Here is a 21,510-nt window from a genome sequence, read left to right as displayed (position 1 = left end):
TCCCAGGAAAATCCCAGGCACCCTAAGGAAGCAGCTCTTGGGGATGTGTGGCCTGCCGGCATCCTCTCCTATTCTGCAGGCATTCTGCCCCCATTTAGACCTGAGTAATGTGCACTTACTGTAAAGTGTTACATGCCCCCATTGTCGGAGGAGTTATGGCGGAAAAATGCAAAATTTCCTTTTTACAGCTTATGGCCAGCAGAGCCTATAACGTGTCAAGCCGCACATTAGCCACCCTGATAAAAGTCCGCTTTCTTACACACAAAATCATCATTTCAGCAAGATTTGTTATCTCATTACCTGATAAGCTCTATGTCATAAACCAAGACTCATACAGTAAATCTCTCGGGAGGACGCTTTGTGGGCAGAAAGGGAGATATGTGAAGATGTGGGGGGTTTGATAATGCAGCATTTAAGCACGAGCATAATGTCACTTATTGTTAAATGCCTAAAACCACTTGGCCAAACGATTGGGCTTTTAATAGGATTTTGTGCAGCCTCAGGTGAGAAGCCATATGCCTTTTCTGTCGAGGAGTCTCTAAGCACCTGCTAGCACCGCTGCTTTGCCTCATGGCCCTCCCAGGAGGGGAGCTGGGTCTTCTTTTTTTTTTTTTTAATTATTTTTTTATTTTAGCAAGGCTGGGGGAGTTGGCGAACGCATCCTCTGCAGCTGCTGCGCTTCTCTGTGCTGCCACGGGGTGGGGGGTGGTGTCCTCGCTGGGCCCAGGCTGTCCTGATCTCACTGGCTTCTCCCATTCAGGCATATTGTGGTCTGTGGACACATCACTTTGGAGAGTGTTTCCAACTTTCTGAAGGACTTTCTGCACAAGGACCGAGACGATGTCAACGTGGAGATCGTCTTTCTTCACAAGTAAGGGGTCCCTGATGTTTCCAAACCCTCCACCCAATCACATTCCCCACGGGGGACTCCCAGAGGGTCTGGAGGAGTGGCAGTGGTGATGATGGTGGTGGTGGGGAGCAGGGCAGAGTTGAATAGCCATGATCCTTTCTGGCATTGTTGGAAAGGAAAATACAGAACCGATGGAAAGAGAAGCAATGTGCTAGTTAAATAAGGAGCACATAGCCTGCCTCTACGGAGGCAAACGGGACCAAGTCTGTATTCCTCTCCAGAAAGCACAACAGTGGCCTTCATTATTGGTCAGACACATTGTAACTGCCCCTTCAGCAGCCTGGAACTGTGTGATCCGGGTGCGTCCGCAGTGCCTGGTGTGGGATGATTGGCTGTGTGGTGTTGGCAATTTAGGAGTGCGGGAGTGAGATATTGACCGAGCAAGACACAGACATAAAAGGGAGTAGAGTAAAAGATACTAAAATCAGAACAATAGTAATGATGACTGCCATTCCTAAGGGGCTGTGCTGTCACTGAACATGCCCTGGAACCAGATCACTCTATCTGATCCTGTCTCAACCGTTTACTAGCTGAACCTCTGGGTCTCAGTTTCCACACCCACAAAATGGGGAGGTAATAATGGTTCCTACCCCAGGAGGCCATTGTGAGAATGAAATGAAGTAATCCATGTAAAGTGAGCAGAGCAGAGTCAGGCACATAGTAAATGCTCAGTAAGTGCCAGCTATTCTCATAAAATATTTGAGAAAAAGACTCTACAAAAATCTTCAGAGGTAAATCTTATCTTTGTTTTACAAGAAAAGCAAGATATTTCTCTGCCACCAAAGGTTTTTGAGGTTTTTGTAGCTTTGCCTGACTTCCCCTGTAGTAACAGGCAGCCTACCACAAGGAATGGAAAGAACTAGGGGACTCAGCTGGTTCAGTGTTGACATGGGAGCTACTACTTTCTTTATTTGGAGATGGGGATATCATGGGGTCAATCCTGGCACCCCACTGCAGAGGGCAGGGACAAAGCTCCCATGTTGGTGTTGGCTGGACGTTGGTGACTGTTCTGCCGAGGGCTCAGTCCCACTCCCAAGGCACAGAGAGAGGTGTGGGCCCAGGGTTACCCTCCCCACAGGCTTTCTGTTCTGTGCACCCCCTTCCTCAGGCATGCTTTCATAGAATGTCCTGCAGTTAAATGACACCCAAGCTTCTGACTTGCCACCATGCTTGAGCACTAGTATGTTTTTTCTCAGCCCTGCTCCAGTCACCAAAAACATAAATCAGGCCACGGTTAGCACAGGAGCAGGTACCCACAGGTCCAATTCAGTCTGTAGCCACTGATTATGAGTTGTGGGGCTAGTCTTCTGCCCATTTTGGCACGTAGAGGGGAAGCATAGTGTGTAGACTCTGCCCTCACATGGATTGGAGATTTCAAGATGAGCACATGTACAACAATTAGACGACAATGCAATATCCTGTATTATCCAGTGAATGTGGAAATCAGTTTAATCCAGCAGCCCAATCACATGGGACAGCAATATCAGTGAAAGTTGGATTTTGATTGAGTTACCTGTGCAGGCTTTGTGAGAGACTTTGGGTGGGGCTTGTCATGGACCCAGGCAGATTGGTCAAGTTTGCCTAGGCAACTGCTTTTCTACCATCCCCTGCTTTAGTTTGGATCAGCAAGCTGGCTGCCACTGGCTCAGTGGCTAGGATTCACCTTTGTGTCCCCAGCACCTATCAGGGCCAGACTCCTAATAGATGCCTCAGTTAATTAACCTTTCAAAGTTTTGGGTTAATAACATACCTTTCCTCTTGCTAGGATTGTTTTGGGGTTTGAATGAGTTAATACTTGCCAAGTGCTTAGAACGGTGTCTGCCACATAGTAAATGCTTGTGAACGTTATCAATTATTGTTATTACATTGTTGGATTGTTCAGTCCTTGGGACATGATAGGTTCTGACTAAATACCATGTCCCAGTGCCTGCCACGGCACCTTATATAGAGTAGCTGCTTTTCTTCTCTGCAGAATTAATAAACAAATGAATAGGTCAACCAGTTTTTTAATCCTTGTCTTTCAATGGGAAAATATGATGCCATACAGTTTAGCACTAGCCAGTGTGGTTGTGATGACTGGTGTACCAGCTGTGTGTATCAAGCCTATATAAGAACAGTACAGAGAGTAAAGGAATTCCGTCTGCAGCTTTGCAGAGGCGACGTTTTTTGAGCTGCGTCTCTGGTAGAGAAGCAGAGAAATGGAAGTCCTTTTGGAGGGAAGAGCAGGCCAGCTCCAAGGTGGCATCTGTGGGCAATCACTGATGTCTCGGCCTCAGTTTCTCTATTCATAGAGTGGGATCCCATCCGTAACAAAGTCAAAGATATTTTGCCCCATAGGCTACAGAATTTGTAAAAATCATGAGCCTCTTTATTTTATGTTCGTACTGGTTTTGGTTTCCAGTTGGGCTGGGTTTTACTTCTCTTAAGTGTGAACATTTTATTTGTGGCAAGAGTGGGGTGAAAGCTCTCCCCTGGGTCTGCCTCTGTGGAAATTAGAGGGAAGGAAGTCCACGAGGCTGAAGTACCTAAGTCCATTAGACTAATGGCTCTTTTTCTCTCCCTGCACAGCATTTCCCCCAACCTGGAGCTTGAGGCTCTGTTCAAAAGACATTTTACTCAGGTGGAATTTTATCAGGGTTCAGTCCTCAATCCACATGATCTTGCAAGAGTCAAGGTAAGGAAGAGGAGGTGACTTCTGCTTTTACTCTAACTTAGTGGGGGTGATCTGGCTCTGTGGTGAGAGGACACGCCTCCCAGGATGGTCAAAAGGCATCTCCTAAATCCCTAATGAGATACATCGTATACCATGAGTCTTAATTTGCTCCTTCTAATGGTCCTGGGACCTCGTTCTGCTAGCACATGCTAGACCTCCAATAAACATTCTATAGTTGGATTTACAACATGACACTCCTTTTGCTGGTTCCCTCAGTATCAGCCACTCCTAAGGAAGTAGACTGGTATACAGACCCAATAGTCTCATATACAACATAATAACCAAGTAATTTCCATCTTGAGTATGAAGTTGGAGTTAATGACACTCTGACATTTATTATTTACATCTGAAAGGGATGCTAGTGATAGTGTGTGAAATAATTTTTTTAGTAATCCATAAAAATTTTTGAGCTTCCTTTTTTCCCCAACAAAGACTCAAGGTGCAAGCCTAAACATGCAGGTGACAAATCTTTCTTTCCAGAACTTTCTATGTTAGAATCTTCTCATAAAGCATGCCTGAGGCTTAGAAGGGAAAGGGATACAGAAATGTATCGCTTACTCACTTCATGTAGCACATCCAATATTTGCATGCCAGTGGTTATACTTTAATATTGTGAATCCACTGGAGCCTAAACATCAACCGTGGTCATCATGTAATTCAGTAAATAATATAATGGGCAAACGTGAACAAGCCAGAAAAGGATTTGGTTGGGTTCTCTGGATTATTAAAGAAAACCAGAAACAATTTATGATATACCACAGAGGAAACTGTGCCTTTCCACCTAATGCAGGAATGGTCTGTTAATTACAAAATACCAAGTAGGACAGATTACAGACCTGAGCCGACGTGAAAATTCTTATGCTTAGGTAGCCCAGTTAACCTTAATATTATCTAAACATTATCCAGGTTTTGGCTAACGTGAAATCTTGTGAGAAAACTGGTTATTGTTCATGGATCTAATTTAAGTACAGGTAACTATTAGTACAGCAAATTCATGATCTCCTCTAAGTTATAAACCCCTTTTGGCTCATGTTTAGATAATTCAGTAGGCTGTATTTTAAGATAACTCATCTTTTCATTTCATACATGTAGATTTGTTCTGTTTTGGATATTGGTATAATAATTGAATACTAAACAATAGAGGGTTCCTGTCTGATGTAGGGTATTGATCCTTCATATTCCACAGATAATGAAAATATGGGGAAAGTTTAGATGAAGGATTTTGGAGTCTAAACTTCTGAGTCTCTACTCTGTTAACTTGCTAACCTGAGAGAGGGTTCAGCCTACCTACCTCCACTTTCCAACTGGAAAAATTAGGGAGATGGTACAGATGGTCTGGAAAGGAGGAGAGGAGGGGGCTGAAAGGCTTAATTAATTGTTATTTAAAGAAATCTGGGAAATTTACGTGTAAGCAACTGTGCAAAATGAAAAGTATAATTATCAAGGTACATGTTGTACCCTCCGGCTGCAACGGGATGAAGTGTTTATACCATAACAAGAACTTGCAGCCTACACTTTTGACAAAAACTATAATTTTCAGGATTATTTTTTTTTCCTTTCCCTTGCAAAACACCAGGTTCCCCAACAGCTGTCAACAGAGACTGCAACCAAGTGTTGCTATTTATGTGTTTGTGATTTGTGAATTTCCTTTTGGTGTCTTAGATAGAGTCAGCAGATGCGTGCCTAATCCTTGCCAATAAATACTGCGCTGACCCGGATGCTGAGGATGCCTCCAACATCATGAGGTAACTCGGGGAGTCTGTGGAGGGCCTCGGGCTTGACACTCTGCTGCCCACCCAGTCCTCTTTTGGGTCCTCTGCAGAGGACCATCTCTGCTGGGCCTTCTTTCTCGCACAAGCCATCCTGCAACTCACCACCCGTGTAGGTCCTCGGGGAAGAGGGCAGCGACGTGGATGTAGGGCTCATCCACAGGAAGCTCAATGAGCAGACAGGAGGGGCTCCAGGGCTCACAACTGGTGTTAGGTTTGAGATACCTTGAAACAGAAGTAGAAGAAGAAAGAGATTAAATGGGTGCAGACCTGAATTAAGGTACCATGTTCCCCAAGGAAGAGTGGGCTTGAGATATCTCATCTGTGAACAATTTTGCACTCCCTCCCACCCCGTAGAGGACATGTGGCAACATCTGGGAACACGTTTGGTTGTTACAACTGGGGAAGGGTGCTGCTAGCCTCCAGTGGGTGGTGGCCACAAACATCCTACAGTGGACAGGACACCCCACCCTCCCCGCAACAGAGAATCATCTGGCAATAGTGCCAAGGTTCAGAAGCTCTTTGTTAGCGCCGTATGTGGCGTATTGATTAGTAGTCCCTCCCAAGGTGCATTTATTGACCAATAAACTTGTTTCAACCATTTTCCCAAAATTAAATAGTTTTCTTCACTTGTCAGTTTTTCTCATGCTTTGGATACTCATATGAATCTCTAAGATAATGAACTACAGAACTTTTCTCAAACCAGTTTGACTACAGTCCCCTTCACCTTTCTTTTCCAGAACTTTCCTGGGAGGATACTCTTTGCCCAGTGCCCTTCTTGGCATTAGGTTCATCTAATGTCAAGCTCCATCCCCAACTCCGACATCTTATTCTTTTCTCATTTAAGAAGAAAACTTCAATTTTGTTGTATTCATAAACTCATATTCCACATACTGTTGTGACTATGAAATGACTAAAATGTTAAAAGACATTTTTCTCCAGATAGTTAAAGACCTCTTGAATTCTTCTCTTCTCTAGCATAAATTACATAATAGTTAAGAGAGCTGGAAAGGAATAATAAAGAGAACATTCTGAAGAAGAAATGAACTAAGAGAAAAATTTTCATTCCTCCTTTATTCCCAGAAACATTTGCCTAATTGTGAACAGCCTTCCTTTTGGTCTAGAGAAAGATTCCCTCTCTGTTTTAGTTCTCTAGCTGCTAAAACAACACCGTACAATGGGCTGACTTAACAGGAATTATTGGCTCACAGTTTTGTGGCTTGGAGAAGTCCATATAAAGGTGTCAGCAAGGTGATGCTTTCTCCCAGAAAATTGTGGCGTTCTGTGGCTGGCTGCCAGTTATCCTTGGCCCTTTGCTTTTCTGTCTCCTAGTGCTTTCTTATCCTTTCCCTTGTGGGTTCTGCTGACTTCTAACTTCTGGCTTCTCCTTCTGTGTCCAGTTTCCTTTATTTATGACTTCCCCCATATTAGATGAAGGCCACCCTCATTCAGTCTGGGTGCACCTTAACTAACAGCATCTTCGAAGATCCTTTTTAAAAATGGATTCGCACCCCAGGACCAGGGTTGAGACCTGAACATGCCTTTTGGGGAACATGATTCAATCCCCAATACCTTCTCTCTGCAGATTGGTTACTGTTCCTGGGAATTTATGTGAGACTGAGTGTCAGGTAGTTGCTTTCGCATCGTTACTTCGTCTCCTTTGTCTTTGCTTTTTGTCAGTGGCCCCAAGTGACATGAGCTTTCCCATCAGTGAGGTAGGGAAATTTTTCTGGTGTATTTTAGATGAGCAAACACTCTCATAAGCATCTGGTCCTTGTGTCTGGCAGGCAACATCTGGCACAGTGGTCTCTTCCCATTTGCTCCTCTTTGGTGATATGCTTAGTGCAGTCATTTTAAGGAAATTGATGAATGAGCTCGGTGAGTGTTGAGCTGATCAGGCTGCAGAGAGATGGTGGAATGGGGTCTAGCTTCACACCTGGGCCCTTTTCAGCAACCCCCCCCATCCCCTGACTATTTACAGCTGGAAAAATGACTACACCAGCCTATTAGCTTAGGATTTGTCAATGTGCCCATTCCTTCAATACTGAAAGTTTTTCTGCCCCAGAATCATGTGAAGTGATAAAAATGTAGCCTCTAAGAAACTAGATTTCATTAGCGCCACAATTTCAAATGAAGATCCAAAAGAAGCTGAAGCTGAAGGTTTTAGCACCACTGAGAAGTTTGGGGCTGGAAATACTTTTTATGAAGAGTGAATTAGAAATGAGTAACAGCTTTGACATGGATATTTCTCTTAATCACATATTTTATTTAAACCCTGACTGTGATAGGGTTGATATGAAGACATATAGATAACAGGGTGATTGGCCTAATGCCAAGACATAAAAATTACTGAATACAAGTAGTATGAGAAATGTAATTAAGCCATCCATTAGCCAGAACCAGAAAGAAGGCCCAGGCAGCAAAAGAAAATGGGAAACTCAGGGTTAAAAATAGGCTCATTCCCTAATTTGTATACTCCTCCTTCCCCCTTAGTTTAATGAGACCAATCTGCCCCTTTTGAAATTAAAATGTCAAAGATCCATTTGAAATGAGCTAAGGCAGAGAACTGGCTCCTGGTGGAATGGCATTCAGATGGCTGACAGAGGCTCAGAGCCCTTGAGTTAGAAGCAAGGGCCAACACAACACTTTTTCACAAATAAAAGGAAATCCTTCAAGTGCAAAAGCCCAGGGTGAATTTGCGCAGGGGGAGGCCTCAGAGTGATCCGTTACCCAAATTCACAAGTTGCAGCTTTTCAGGCAAAGCTGCTGTCCTGGCTGCTTTCTCTCCATCTTTGCACAGAAAGAGATCAAGCGAGGAGCCCTTCTTGGTGGGAAGTTGGTGGGGGCGGTCATATAATAAATGCACTTGCACTTATAGGAAGTGGGCCCTTCTGTGGAATTTCATTCTCTAGCTTTCCTTGTCACAGACGGAAATGTACAATGTCACCTCCGATAGCTGGTAATGACAAAAAACATAACTTTACATGTGGAGCGAGCTTTTAATGATTTCAAAGCATTTTCACATCTGGTCTCCCATTTGCTGCTCATATCAAGCCTGTGAAGTAAATAAAACAGGTACTGTTGCCCCCACTGTCCAGATGAGGAAACAGGCTCAGACAGCCCGGGGACTTCCTGAAGGTCACCTAGTTCATTAGTGCCAGGCCTGGGACTAGAACCCAGGTGTTATGATTCTGTTACTTCTGGCCCCTTTCCTTGAGCACAGTGGTTGACATGGGGAAGAGAAATGAGGGCGGGGGCAGGAGGTAGTTAATAGTGAATAGGGACTGTGGGCCATTTGGGGGAGATGGCCAGCAGGTCCTGGCCTCTGCAAGGAGACCCTGGCACGGATCTCTAAGTAGAGTTAAAATCATCATTTGGACACTATTGAAGGCTGAGTGGTTGATCTCATCCTAAGGGCCCTGCTTGGAAATCATTTTGCAGAAGTAGCCAAGTGTGTGTGGCAATTAGAAACATTTGTCTTCTGCTTGTTTGATTTGTCATTGTTGTCTCAAGTTGTTAACTTGGAGAATTTGACTCTGGTGCAGATGTTTCTAGGCTCATCCCTAAGGTATGGGAGGTTGGAAATCTCCGGAGGCCCCATGATGTGTGCTTCTTTAAATGCTACATAAGCAATAAGCCCATGACCCCTGTTCTGGAGCCCGTCCATCCACCCCACCCCTCTTAGGGACATATGCATATACCATCACCATGTCATCACAGGCCCCTTCTTTCTTTTATGCCCAGAACACAGTCTGTGGCCCTTTTGTGATTTCTTTTACACCAGGGTATGGAATGGGGTGCTGGAGAAACAGTTAAACTAGAGCCTGTACCCTCCCTAGATGGCCCTGGCTGCTGGCCCCATATTTCTTCCATTTGGATGTAATCAAATTAATCTTCCCATCAGAGAATCCCTGGGTAAGACAGCCTCTGCCTCAGCTTTGGTTCTTTCTTTTTCAGAGTAATCTCCATAAAGAACTACCATCCGAAGATAAGAATCATCACTCAGATGCTGCAGTATCACAATAAGGTAACACAATGAGAACCCATGCTAAGCTGGAGATGCAAATGAGGGTCTGGGTCTTGTCACCAGACAGCCACACAGACAGTCGCAGGCACACACACGTGTACGCCAATGGAACTCCAAGCCCTCCATAGAGGAATGTGTGTAAAAATCTCCCTGTGACAATCCTTTGGTCCAGACACCTAGTTTTTTCGTTGGCTGCATGAAGTTTTTTCGTTGGCTGCATGAAGGAAGCTCCTTCATGTATTGATTCAATCATTCAGGAAGTATTTGTCGGACTCCTGGTTTCCAAAATATTGATGTATTCTTTGATCCCGTCCAGGTACTACAACTTCCATTTTTACGTGCTGCAGTCATTTCTTCAATCAGTAGACAATAAAACCTACTATGTGGTTTGCACTCCACCTGACACCACATTGGGTATAAGATAAGGAGAAGTCCTACTTTGTGCCCTCAGGGATCTAGTAGTTGTAGGGAGAGCCACATGCAAGGACTATGACTTCCATAGCTGAGAAGGAATGTCATGTTCATTGGGTGGAGAATGTGGAACCCAGCATTCCCAAATTCAAGGTGAGGATTTTTGCAGCTGGATTTGGGAAAAGAGTCGTCTATCCAGAGAATAAATATAAAGGAGTTTTCCTAGCATTATAGTTTATAATTGAGAGATTGGAAAGAGAACAAATGTTGAGTCTATGTTGTTTCCCTCGTGATTAAATTCTCAGTAAACTAGAGTCCATTCTCTCATCCAAAGGCAATGCTCCTTCACAGAGCCAGTCAGAAACTCCCAGGAAAACAGCTTTGGGGGAGGGAAGGTGGCACCTTTCCCCATTTGATTGGAAGTCAGTTATCTCCTTAATGAGGCTTCGAAATCAGAGGATGCTCAGTACCTGGAGCCAGGTGTCCTATTCGAACTAAACAACTCCCTGCTGGGTTATGAGTGAGAGCGTGCCCCGTCTTATAGGCCATATTCCCTACAAAACAGGCAGCCAGGTGACCCAGAGAAGACCCCATTCTGCCAAGTGCACCAGCCCCATGCCATTAAGTCTTAATTGCTGGCAAATGCTGGTCCATTTTGCTGTGTGGAGGCCCACCAGAGGCCGTTGGTGGGTGGAGCCTGCTGTCGGTGACTGGCCCGCCACTTGGAGCTGCTGCCCACTGCTGACCATTACCCAACCCTCCGCAGGTGTCCCTGTGGTGGAGCCCAGTACTCTCTTGCCAGTGGGTTTGGTGGTGGGCACTCAAGGTCACACTCTCCTGCTCATCTCTGGAAACCTCAAAGGCATCGAAGAGATCAAGTGAAGATATTGGTAACGTGCAGGCTTCAACCCAGAGAAGTTTTTGGATGGCAGTCGCTGTAGGTGGAGGTGAATTTTATGAGCAAGGCTGTGACTAGTGACAGCTCCCGAGGCAACAAACTTCCTTCTTTCATCTGTGATTTGAAATTTCATTTGGTGTGGGAGTGCTTCAAGCTGTTGTTTAGATTTTTGGCTGAATTTAGATTGAATAAAAGAATAATGTATGTTTAGAAAGGGATGTCAGTTCCTTTTTTTCTTCTTCCAGCGAATGCTGAAGCAGCATCTTCAAGAAATTAAGGAGGATTTTAGCTATGTGATTGTTGTCAAACTCAAAGTAGCTCAACTGACCTAAGCTCCAGATGGGACCGGGTCAGTAGTTACATGAGCTTATCAATGTGAATATCTTTTACAAACCCTTGCATCAAAATTATTCAGAAACAATGATGAAGACGTAAACCTATCCGTGATTATTTGCTTAGGACACATTTTGCTTAGAGCCATCCCAATCATCAATGTTGGGGGTTTCACGGTTAGGTAAAATCACCTATTGGGATTGCCCCTGTAAGAATAACAAAGGGGATAAGGTACCGAATGGCTTTGACTTGGGGTATTTTTCTCTGTTATTCCATTGTGTAGAGGGAAAGACTAGTTATCATCTTCTAGAGAAAGAACAGAAAGCCCGTTGGTCTCTGTTTGGGATCTCATTCTTTGTAGAATTCCAAAAGGGCACTCGTTACCCACTTCATGTTTTGTTCTGTTTTCTAAGATGCTCCCACCTACCGTTTCAACATTTCTTCTTCCTCTTCCTTTTCAATATCTTTTTTCTTCTTCTCTTGGCACTTTCTCATCACCTGTGACTAGGGTCCAGAGATCGCCACCCTTTAAAAATAGCTTTTGGAAGAGAACCTGATATGTGTGTGCAAAGTTTTGTCATTGTAAACATATTCCATGGGATATTTAATTCCATAATTGGACATCAGGCTTAAAATACAAAGAATTTCAATCCCTTATGATCTAATAATGGAGGTATTCTAGGGCCTAGAGGGATAAGGGGAATCTAGGTACTTTCTTTCCATGTAATACCGGGGCTCAGTTTGTCATCATCATAATCTCAGACATTTGTGTCATATTTTATGGTTTTAAAAGAGCTTTGATATCCATGATCTCATTTAGTCCTCATTTGACCATCTGTGCATTTTAGCATCCCAGTGTGACTTCAGACCATGGGGTCTAAGCTCTGTCATAGTGCAGCTCTGGTAGGTGCGAATTGCAGCCATTCAGCAGCCAGCCAGCTAAGAGAGAGAACTGCCGGCTGCCACCTTCTTTACAAATAGAGCTGTGGCCCATCAAACCAAACTGTGCTTCCTCAGAGCAAGCATTAGAGAAGTTCTGGTGCCCTCCAACGTGAGTATCTAGTATCACTAGAATTCATGGAAAGGAACGCCCCCAGCCCAGCTGTCTCTGAATGTGGAAGGAAGATGGTACAGGGCATCTTCTGATTTTAGTGTAAATGACTTGAAGTTCTTCAAGGAAAGAATGGCTTATGACATCTTGGAAAAGTGTTACTCCTGAAGACTTAGCAATTAATTCATTAATTTGAATTAATGAAATTCAAAAATTTCAAAATTTTTGAAGTTTTCCCAGCAGACTCTAGTGAAAGAGGCCTTTGTTTCTGACCAGAAGTCAAACCTCAGTGTCTCAATGGCGATGGGAGAGCTTTCTCACTATAAACCCTTACACTTGGATAGTAATACTAAAGTGTTTCCTCTTAAATGGCCTTCTTAATTCCTTTTGGCGGCTTCTCCAATGTTGTATATGCCGTGAGAGATGGAGCTGGGACTGGAATTCATGCCCCTGGTTTCCCAGGATAGCCTATTTTTATGTTCCTTCTCAATGATGTGGTCCAGTAATGGATGTGGGTAAGATGCTGGTTCTTTGTATTCTCTGAGTTTGAGATGATTTGCTTTCAGACTTTTGTGCAATATAGCACTGCCATTTTCTACTAGCCCCCAATTTCCTTCAAATGAAAAAAGACAAAGTTGCCAGAAACAAAGACTTGGAGTTCCTGGGTCCATCTCCCCTCTTTGTTTCATGAACACAGCCTTGAGCTTTCTCCCCAGCATCTTGGATCATTGCCCCCTGCTCACTGTCCTGTGTTTGCAGAAAATATTACAGCCCAAAAAAGGAGGCTGTAGAAGGCTGAGAAATGAAAGACACTTGAATTTTATGTGTAATAATATGTAAAATGTGTTTCTAAAGAACTCAAACCAGATGGGGACATGAGGACCCAAGGCCTGAAAGAGCCTAGACTTCATACATTGGGTGGCACATGGGTATATGAGTAACCCTCTTGAAAAAGGTTTTGATGGTTTGTTTTAAGGTGCCCTGCAAGTTATGTCATGTCTGTGTGGAACTTTGGCCACCCAAATACCCTGTCACAGCAGATGACTTTCTTGCTCATTACTGAGACTTAATTTCTCCTCATTCTTTTCAGATAATGTTCATGCAAATGAGTATTTCTCCTTTCAAACTAATCAGTTCTCTAGGAGGCCAGGGAAGCAGAGGGGAAAAGTGGCTTTCTTAGGCCAAAGAAGGGTAGGGAGAGAAATGAGATAAAAGGTAGGGCTGGTTGTTGGATTTGAGCACATGACATGAGGATGGTCTTCTGATACTCAGTTGGATAGTAATTACTATCCCACATTTAAGAATATTTTAACCCTGCTCTCGTCAGGTAGGGGATAGTCATTTCTCTTAGGAGTAACCACTGCTTGGTTAGGACTCATCAGATTTTCATAGGGGTGGATTGTTTTCATTTTAATTAGGGAAGTTGTAGGTTTTCAGAACAACTATGCATAAAATAGAGGATTCTCCTATACCACCCTATTATTAACACCTATGGAAGTGAATTTTTGCAAGAAGGGATTTTACAAAAGTGGTTTTCCTGAAAGCAGAGCATGAAACTTTTGGACTTGGTTTTTTTCTACAGCAGAGTTCTTGCATTCTCTTTCTAGTCCAACCATTGTATATTGTCCTGGAAGTAAAATTTCCTTTGGTGCTCCTTGTGTACACTGATCCATGGAGAAAAACGGTAGTTTCAGGGCTATAGAATCTTGACATTAGCAAAGACCCGAAAGGTTCCCTAATCAACCTCACATGCAAAGCAAGGGTTTTTTTCTATCATGACATAGATAAATCCTGACTAGTTTTAGGGACAGAGATGTTGTATTTTTGGAGGCAGCCATCTCTGTTTGTTAGATGAATTACTTCCTTAGAAAGTTCCTTTATATAAAAACCAAAAACTGATTTCTTGTCATATACACCAGTCGGTCATAATTCTGACTTCTGGAACAAAGCAGGATGAGTTTAACCCCTTCATCCTCCTAAGGTGATCCAGTGCAACTGTCCTGTCTCCATGAAGTTGCTCCGTCTTCAGTTCAAACATTGCGGCTCTCTGAACTCTTCCCCAAAAGATGTTTTTTAGAACCCTCACCTCTCCTTGTCCTTGTCATTTTTCTCTGGAAGTTATTCAATTAATCATTTTCCCTCTTTAAATCTGACTGTTAAAACTGGATCAAGCATTATGGAACTAGCCTGCCTAGTTCACAACAGAATGAAATGTTCATTTTCCCTTGATCAGAAGGCCATTTATATCAAGGAAATACTGACTTTCATTACAATCTGTCACACTTTTGGCTTCTACTTGGGGTTTTAGTTACCCACACAGTTAGGTTTTTTTTTTTCCTTTCAAATTTTTTTCTCATGTGTCAGCTGCCAGTTAGGTCTTCTCATTTTGAATTTATAGAACTGATTTTTTTTTGAACCTAAGTGCTGTACTTGACATTAAGGCCACTTAAATCTGGTGGGTGTTTGTTTGTTTTTGCCTGTTTTCCAGACTCTGGAGAACTTTTGATAGCTTGGTTCTTGTTTCCAACTTGTTATCTATGAGTCCCTGCTTTAGACCATTTAAAAATAATTGGATGAGCATGCCTTCAGTGTTCGTATTTCAGGGTTTGACCTAACTGTTGAATAGGATTGGTCTACTGCAAGAGCTTATAAAATGTCTACTCTGGTACTTCTGACGATTTAGTAGAATTGTTTTCCAAGTGTGGCCCCCAGATCAGCAGCAGAACCACCACCTAGAACTTGTTAGAAAAACAAAGGCTTCAGCCTCCCGTCAGACCTACTGAGTCGGAACCTCTGGGTATACAAACCTTCCAGGCGACCCTGATACCCTCTTAAGTTTGAGACTTACTGATCTAGGGTATTGGGAGGCAGATTAAAAAAAGAAATGCCAAGTTTACAGGCATCTGGCACTCTTGAGGTCTCTGCGGAGCCAGGCATCCTTGTAACAGTGGGCTGATGTGTCTGTCACAAGAGGAAATTCCCTCTGGGCTCTGTTTGGCTAAATGACAACCCGAAAGGAGAACTTGGGTTTGGTTGGTGCAGAAACCGTGTTCCCGAGAGACTGAAGTCGAGTGAACGGAAGAGTTGAATAAGACAGCAAACGCCAGATCCAGGCAAGGAAGAGGAAGGACGGGGTCTGGGTGACCCCTGGACAGTTTGGGCAAGGCTGCGTTTCCCAGAGGAGATTTTAAACAATTGAACATTCAAAAAAAGCAAGGTCTCATACCTGTTTTTTGTTTCCACAGGCCCATCTGCTAAACATCCCGAGCTGGAACTGGAAGGAGGGCGATGATGCAATCTGCCTCGCGGAGCTGAAGCTGGGTTTCATAGCCCAGAGCTGCCTGGCGCAAGGCCTCTCCACGATGCTCGCCAACCTCTTCTCCATGAGGTCATTCATAAAGGTAACGTCTTGTCTTATTAGAGCACATTAGTCCAGGATTCAATTTGTCGTGGGGTTGAGTAGAGAGCACAGCTTAAACTCAAAACAGATCGGCATGCTTTAACCACTTTGGTTAAGGAGAAATTCCTTGTTAGGATTTAGGCACAAGGCCAGCTCCTTTCAAAATTATGTTTTTATTTTTATTTGGCACATCCACGGCCATTAAATGATTGTTCAAAGCATAATCCTCCCTTTTTTTTTTTTTTAGATAAACCACATGTTTATCTATCAACAAAGCCTCCACTGTTAAAACAAAAATATGATTTATATACATTCCATATGGCACCAGAGCGCCTAAAGAAAAGAATTATCATTTTGCTCTTTTACATCAAGTGGCTGGTGGACCTCTCACTGTGCGGATAAATGCAGACCATGTGTTTGTTCTGAAGCCCAGACCTCAACAACATAATTCATTTATTTATTTCTGCACAATCAAGGAGGCCAGCAGGGCTGACATGCCATGACTATTTGAATGGAGAGTGGAACGATGAGCTGAATCCTTAGCGGCAATGCCCTTTATACTGGGAGACAGGCGGTCTGGATATATTCATCTCCTTGTCAGTCATGTTCACCCCAGAAAACCGGCTGACAGCGATCCCAAAGTTCCCAGTGTAGCCACTACCCGCTGGGCCAACTCGGGCCAAGAGAGAAAGGCCCAACTCACAGGCCAGGCTAGGATTGAGGGTCCAGACCCCTACCAAGAGGGCTTTTGGAAAGTAGGATAACCGTAACACCAGTTTGTATTCTTGGAATGTTCTTGGCCTAGGCAATCAAGGTGGGAAACCAGTGCAGTAACACCTGACTTGTTTGGGCCTTGCTGATTGGGCATTGGTGGCAATTAGCTCCGGATAGACTTGCGTTCCTCATCCTGTTATCCTCTAACTAGTGGAATCAGTAATGGTTGCATCTGAGAAATCAGTGGGTCTCTGTGAGCTGTCACAGAGGAGCCCAGAAGTTCTGCCATAGAGGTGAGACTTCCAGCTTCTGCTGCCATTGTCATCAAATCCATCCTGACCAGTAAATTCTTTTGTGCAGCTGAGGTGATGGTCCTGGCTGGAGTGAGGGGGATGGGTGGGAAAGTCAGGGGTGCAAGTGATTGACTGAGCCCATATCAGTGCTCACCCTGGGCATCCACAAGTTGGATTACTCACAGGAGGATTTTTTTCTAGGATGTTACTCTTTTTACCTACCTAATTTACATTATTTTGTCTCAATAGATAGTTAACATCACTCTATGTAAAGGAACAAATTATTTCAAAGTACCTTCGGTCATTTTAGCCATGTTCATAGCAGTTGATACCTGGATTAAAAAGAAATCCTTCTCCTGCACTCACCATGTGTCCAAAGACCTCACTCAACTTGGCAGAATTCCTAGCTCAGACCCAGCTTACAAATAAGGACGTTGCGTTCCTTTAAATGTCATCTTTAATTTAGGCTGCTATTCCTTGCACAGATGAAATGGAATGTAGGCAAAATGGAAGTGGCAGGGAGGTCTGTGTGGCTGTGTTTGGTGCTTAGGGACCAGCCCCTGAAGCCAGATGTAGTCATGTGTCTCTCGGGACTCTTCAATGCAAGGAGCCCAGACCCAGGATGAAGGATTGTCACCAGTAGAGCTCTCTGGCTCTTTCAACAAAGCTCTGGTGGTTTCCTTCCAGCAGGGGATTTCCCACAGGATCAGCTACGTGGTCTGTGGAGCTGGGCTTTGCTTCCTCATGTGGATGTGACATGGGCCTTGGCAGGGCCCCACCACAGATGGGGGCACTTGATGTGCGTATGATTTGACTTTGTGGTGCCTGCATGGTAACTAGAGCTGCCTGCAAGAAAATTAATAAAATGGATGTGACGTTGATTCCTCAGTGCTATTACCAGCAGAGAGAACTTCTGCCCAGCTTTCCTCAAGACCCTGAAGGGCCTCACCTCTACAGCCAAGGCCATCCCCTCCAGCCGAGCTAATCCCACGGCCAAGTTCCTATTTAGGAAGAGTCTGTGGGAAAGGCTGGGCCGGGTCCTGGTGTAACCAAAAACACACTTCTCTCCCCAGGTTATGTTACCACATTATTTTGTCTGGGGCCAGCTCCCCCATGTTTGGAGGTAGCTCTCTGAATATGGCCTTTTGACATTGAGGTTGTCTTTGTGTTGGAATTCTCGAAGGCACATGACCTGGATAAAACGAGGCTTCTCTTCATAAACATACATTTTTCATTTAAAATGGGGACAGCTCTGTTTGTGTGCTCCACATTCTAATTGCTGACTTTGTGGAAATCCTGGACCTTGTCTCCTTTAGGTCATAATAAACACCACTCTGAGGCTCTCCTTGACACGTTTTATGTATTATCTCCTATTCCAGGGGTCACGAGGCCCTCACTTATTTTGTGTGTGTATGTGTGGCAGGGCAGACCGGATGGGAAAAGAAACCTATCTGAGTTTCCCAGGCTGCTAAGACAAATCTCACACAATGGATTGGCTTAAACAACAGGAAATTATTGGCTCGTAGTTTTGAAGCTAGGGAAAGTCCAAAATCAATGTGTCAGCAAGGTGATGCTTTCTCCTCAGTCTGTGGTGTTCTGGGGCTGGCTGCCTGCTGGTGAACCTTGGGCTCCTTGCTTTTCCATCACATGTGATGTTCTCTCCTTTTTCTTCTGGGTTCTGTTGGCTTCCAGCTTCTTCTCCTCCATGGGGCTTTCTCTTCATAAAGTCTCCAGAATTAGTATTAAAGCCCAACCCTCTTCAATTGGACCAAAGCTTAACTAAAACTAACATCTTCAAAAGGTCCTGTTTACAGTGAGTACATTCCCACAAGAATGGATTCAGTTTAAGAACATGTTTTTTTTTCTTTTTCCTGAGATACATAATTCAACCTACCACAAAATCAAAAAACGTTTTACAGTTTACAGAAATTGCTTCCTTCCCCAGGGCAGGGCAGGGAGCCCATCAGCACTGCCACGGGGACAGGCAGTTCTGTGTGGATGGAGTGAGAAGAAGCAAGACTCAGTCTGTGGAGAATGCTTAGCATTTGTGGAAGCCAAAGATGGACTGTGAGCTTTCCCTCTTCCCTGCCCTGGGCAGGTGCCACATAGCTGCTTCCTGTTTCCACAAAACACCTCTACTCTGCCAGTGCTCCACGGAGCAGGAAGGGGGATGTGGTGGATTGAATCATGTGCCCTGCAAAGACGTGATCGTCCTAATCCCCAGTCCTGTGGGTATGAACTCATTTGTAAATTAGTTTATCAAAGATCCTATGAAGATGAAGTCAAATGAATCAGGGCAGGCCTTAATCCGGTATGCTGGAGTCCTTATAAGTAAAGGAAATTTGGACTCAGAATGACAAAAGTGAGGAGGAGACAGAGACAGATCACCATGTGATGGAGGTTTTTCCAGCAGGCCAAGCCAGAATGCTACAGACTACTGAGAGAGCATGGACTGCCAGTACCTTGATTTTGAACCTCTTAACCTCCGCACTGTGAGACAACGAATTTCTGTTTTTAAAGCCAACCAGCCATAGTATTTGTCATAGCAGCCCTGACAAACTAAGATGAGGAACAGGACTGTAATGGTGACGATATCACAGGCAGATGCACAGTGACTAGTGCTTGGGCTTTTATTATCCTTGAGGACAAAAGCCAAGACTGAACATGAGGGTGATGAAGCACTACAGAAGAGAAAGGCTCTACCGGCACATAGGAATTGTAATAGAGGTGCCAAGAGATATGGGGGAGCACTTATTATCCTCCCAGTACTGTCACTCGCAAAGATCCTGGGGCACAAGTCATTATGCCTGGAAGTGCGCTCCCATTTGGAATATGTCATCTCTGAATCGATCTAAACTTTTGGGAATAGATATTTTTTAGCCCAAATCTTTGGGGGTAATGAGTTCCTTAAGTTTGCTACTCACTTTTAAAGACTTTTCCCTGGCTATGTGTCCTTAATGCACTTCATTTGAACTTCAAGGCATGCCCTCTACACTTTCTAGTGTGCCGAGAATTCTTTAACAAATCCATGTTCATATCAAGTACCTTTATGAAAGAGGCTCAAGTTGGACACCCAGGGGTCCTTCGGTCTCGCAGCTGTTTTTAATGACAGGTTAAACATTTTGTTCAACAGTGTCTTGTTTTCACCCTTGAATCCCTGTAAGGAATGCAGGTGAGTGTGCTGATCCCTGACTTACCGACATCTACATTATCAGCCAGGCCTGGAACATCCTGTTCATTTACTACTATCTGATCTCCTACCACCAGCTTGTCAGGTCCAAGCAAGACTCTCCCTAGTGTCTTTTGTAAAGCCCAAGACAATGAACTGATTTAGCCTGTGTGCCATTGGCCAGTGCCTGAATAAGTGGCCACACTTTTCTCTACTTGGCTTCCTCACTTGGATGAAATTTATGATCCATTGTTTGTTTGTTTGGTTTAGTTTGAATTTAGAGTCTTACCATGTAATACTTAACTTTCTCTTCAGCATATCTGGTTTCCTATTGGGGCTTGACCTGCCGTATTTATGAAATGTGCTATTATTCTTATTAGGATTAGCTGTCCTTGGACATGAGAAATTGTGTGTGTGTGCATGCTAGGGATTATTAACTCTTTTTTTCAAACTACGTTGTCTTCCAATTTAGCACATTTACATAGTTCCTAGTATTACCGACTGTTTTTTATCTGCCAGGCTATCAAGCTATTTTATACACACACACATATACAAATACACAGCCAGGGGCAAGGAATGCACTGCATAATTATTTCCTTTTTTTTCTTTATTAGAAAAGTTGTAGGTTTACAAAACAATCATGCGTAAAATACAGGATTCCATATACCACTCTATTATTAATAACTTGTGTTGGTGTTGGATGTTTGTTACAATTGATGATAGCACATTTTTATAATTGTACTATTTACTATAGTCCACAGTTTAACTTAGGGTTCACTGTGTAGTGTAGTTCCATGGATTTTTTCAAAAAATTTTATTCTGTTACCATATTTACAATCTGAAATTTCCCCTTTTTATAACTTTCAGATACATATTTCAATGCTGTTAATGACATTCACAATGTTGTGCTAATATCACTACCACCCATTTCCAAAACATTTCCATCATTCCAAAGAGAACTCTGTACATTTTAAGCCTTAACTTCTCATTCTGTATCCCCATCCTGTCCTCTCCTGATAATCCATATTCTAGATTCTGACTGTATGACTTTGCTTATTATAATTGTTTCAAATCAGTGAGATCATACGGTATTTGTCCTTTTGTATCTGGCTTATTTCACTCAACATGATGTCTTCAAGGCTCACTCATATTGTTGCATGGATCAGGACTTCATTCCTCTTCATGGCTGAATAATATTCCGTTGTGTGCATATACATTTTATTTATTCATCAGTTGATGGACACTTGGGTTGCTTCTACCTTTTGGCAATTGTGAATAATGCCACTACGAACATCAGTGGGCAAGTATCTGTTCAGGTCCCTGCTTTCAGATTTTTGGGGATATACCTAGTGGTGGGATTTCTGGGTCACATAGTAATCCTGTGCTTAGCTTTCTGAGGCATCACCAAACTGTCTTCTGTAGAAGCTGCACCATTTTACATTCACACCAGCAACGAACAAGTGTTCCTATTTCTCCACATCCTCTTCAACAAATAATTACTCTTCAATAATAAATCAGTTCCCAGAATAGAGAAAGTATGTGATGTGTTTCTTTTATTTTTTTCCGCTATTCCACCAGATTTGGAAATTGTGGGTGAAATGTTACTTAATACTGATCACAACACAGATTGTTCCATCACATTTTCTATTTCTGAATGAGGAGGTACTGGGGGAATCAAACCTGGATTTTTCAGATTGGGTCTTGGCTGAGGTGGACTTTGCTTGTCATGCAAACCATATATTCATTATTGCCATTACCATATTGAGATAAATTTTCAGCAATGAATAGTCCTAGCACTAATCACAGCCAAGGGAATCATTTT

The 21,510-nt window shown here is 43.4% G+C and overlaps 1 protein-coding gene across 38 annotated transcripts in view; it reads left to right on the top strand.

Annotated features, from left to right (window-relative positions):
* Nucleotides 1-21,510, top strand: part of KCNMA1 (potassium calcium-activated channel subfamily M alpha 1) — a 769,155-nt gene that overhangs the window by 537,663 nt on the left and 209,982 nt on the right. For all 38 annotated transcript variants that reach the window (XM_037803851.1, XM_037803850.1, XM_037803849.1 and 35 more), the window contains exons 10-14: nt 761-871; nt 3,479-3,584; nt 5,286-5,368; nt 9,350-9,419; nt 15,358-15,513. In XM_037803851.1, coding sequence (XP_037659779.1) covers nt 761-871; nt 3,479-3,584; nt 5,286-5,368; nt 9,350-9,419; nt 15,358-15,513 — 526 coding nt within the window. The remainder of the gene's footprint in view (nt 1-760; nt 872-3,478; nt 3,585-5,285; nt 5,369-9,349; nt 9,420-15,357; nt 15,514-21,510) is intronic.

Source organism: Choloepus didactylus, chromosome 15 (genome assembly GCF_015220235.1).
Source record: "Choloepus didactylus isolate mChoDid1 chromosome 15, mChoDid1.pri, whole genome shotgun sequence".
Classification (NCBI taxonomy): domain Eukaryota; kingdom Metazoa; phylum Chordata; class Mammalia; order Pilosa; family Megalonychidae; genus Choloepus; species Choloepus didactylus.
Note: the sequence above shows the minus strand (reverse complement) of the source record. Positions and strands in the feature narration are given on the sequence as shown.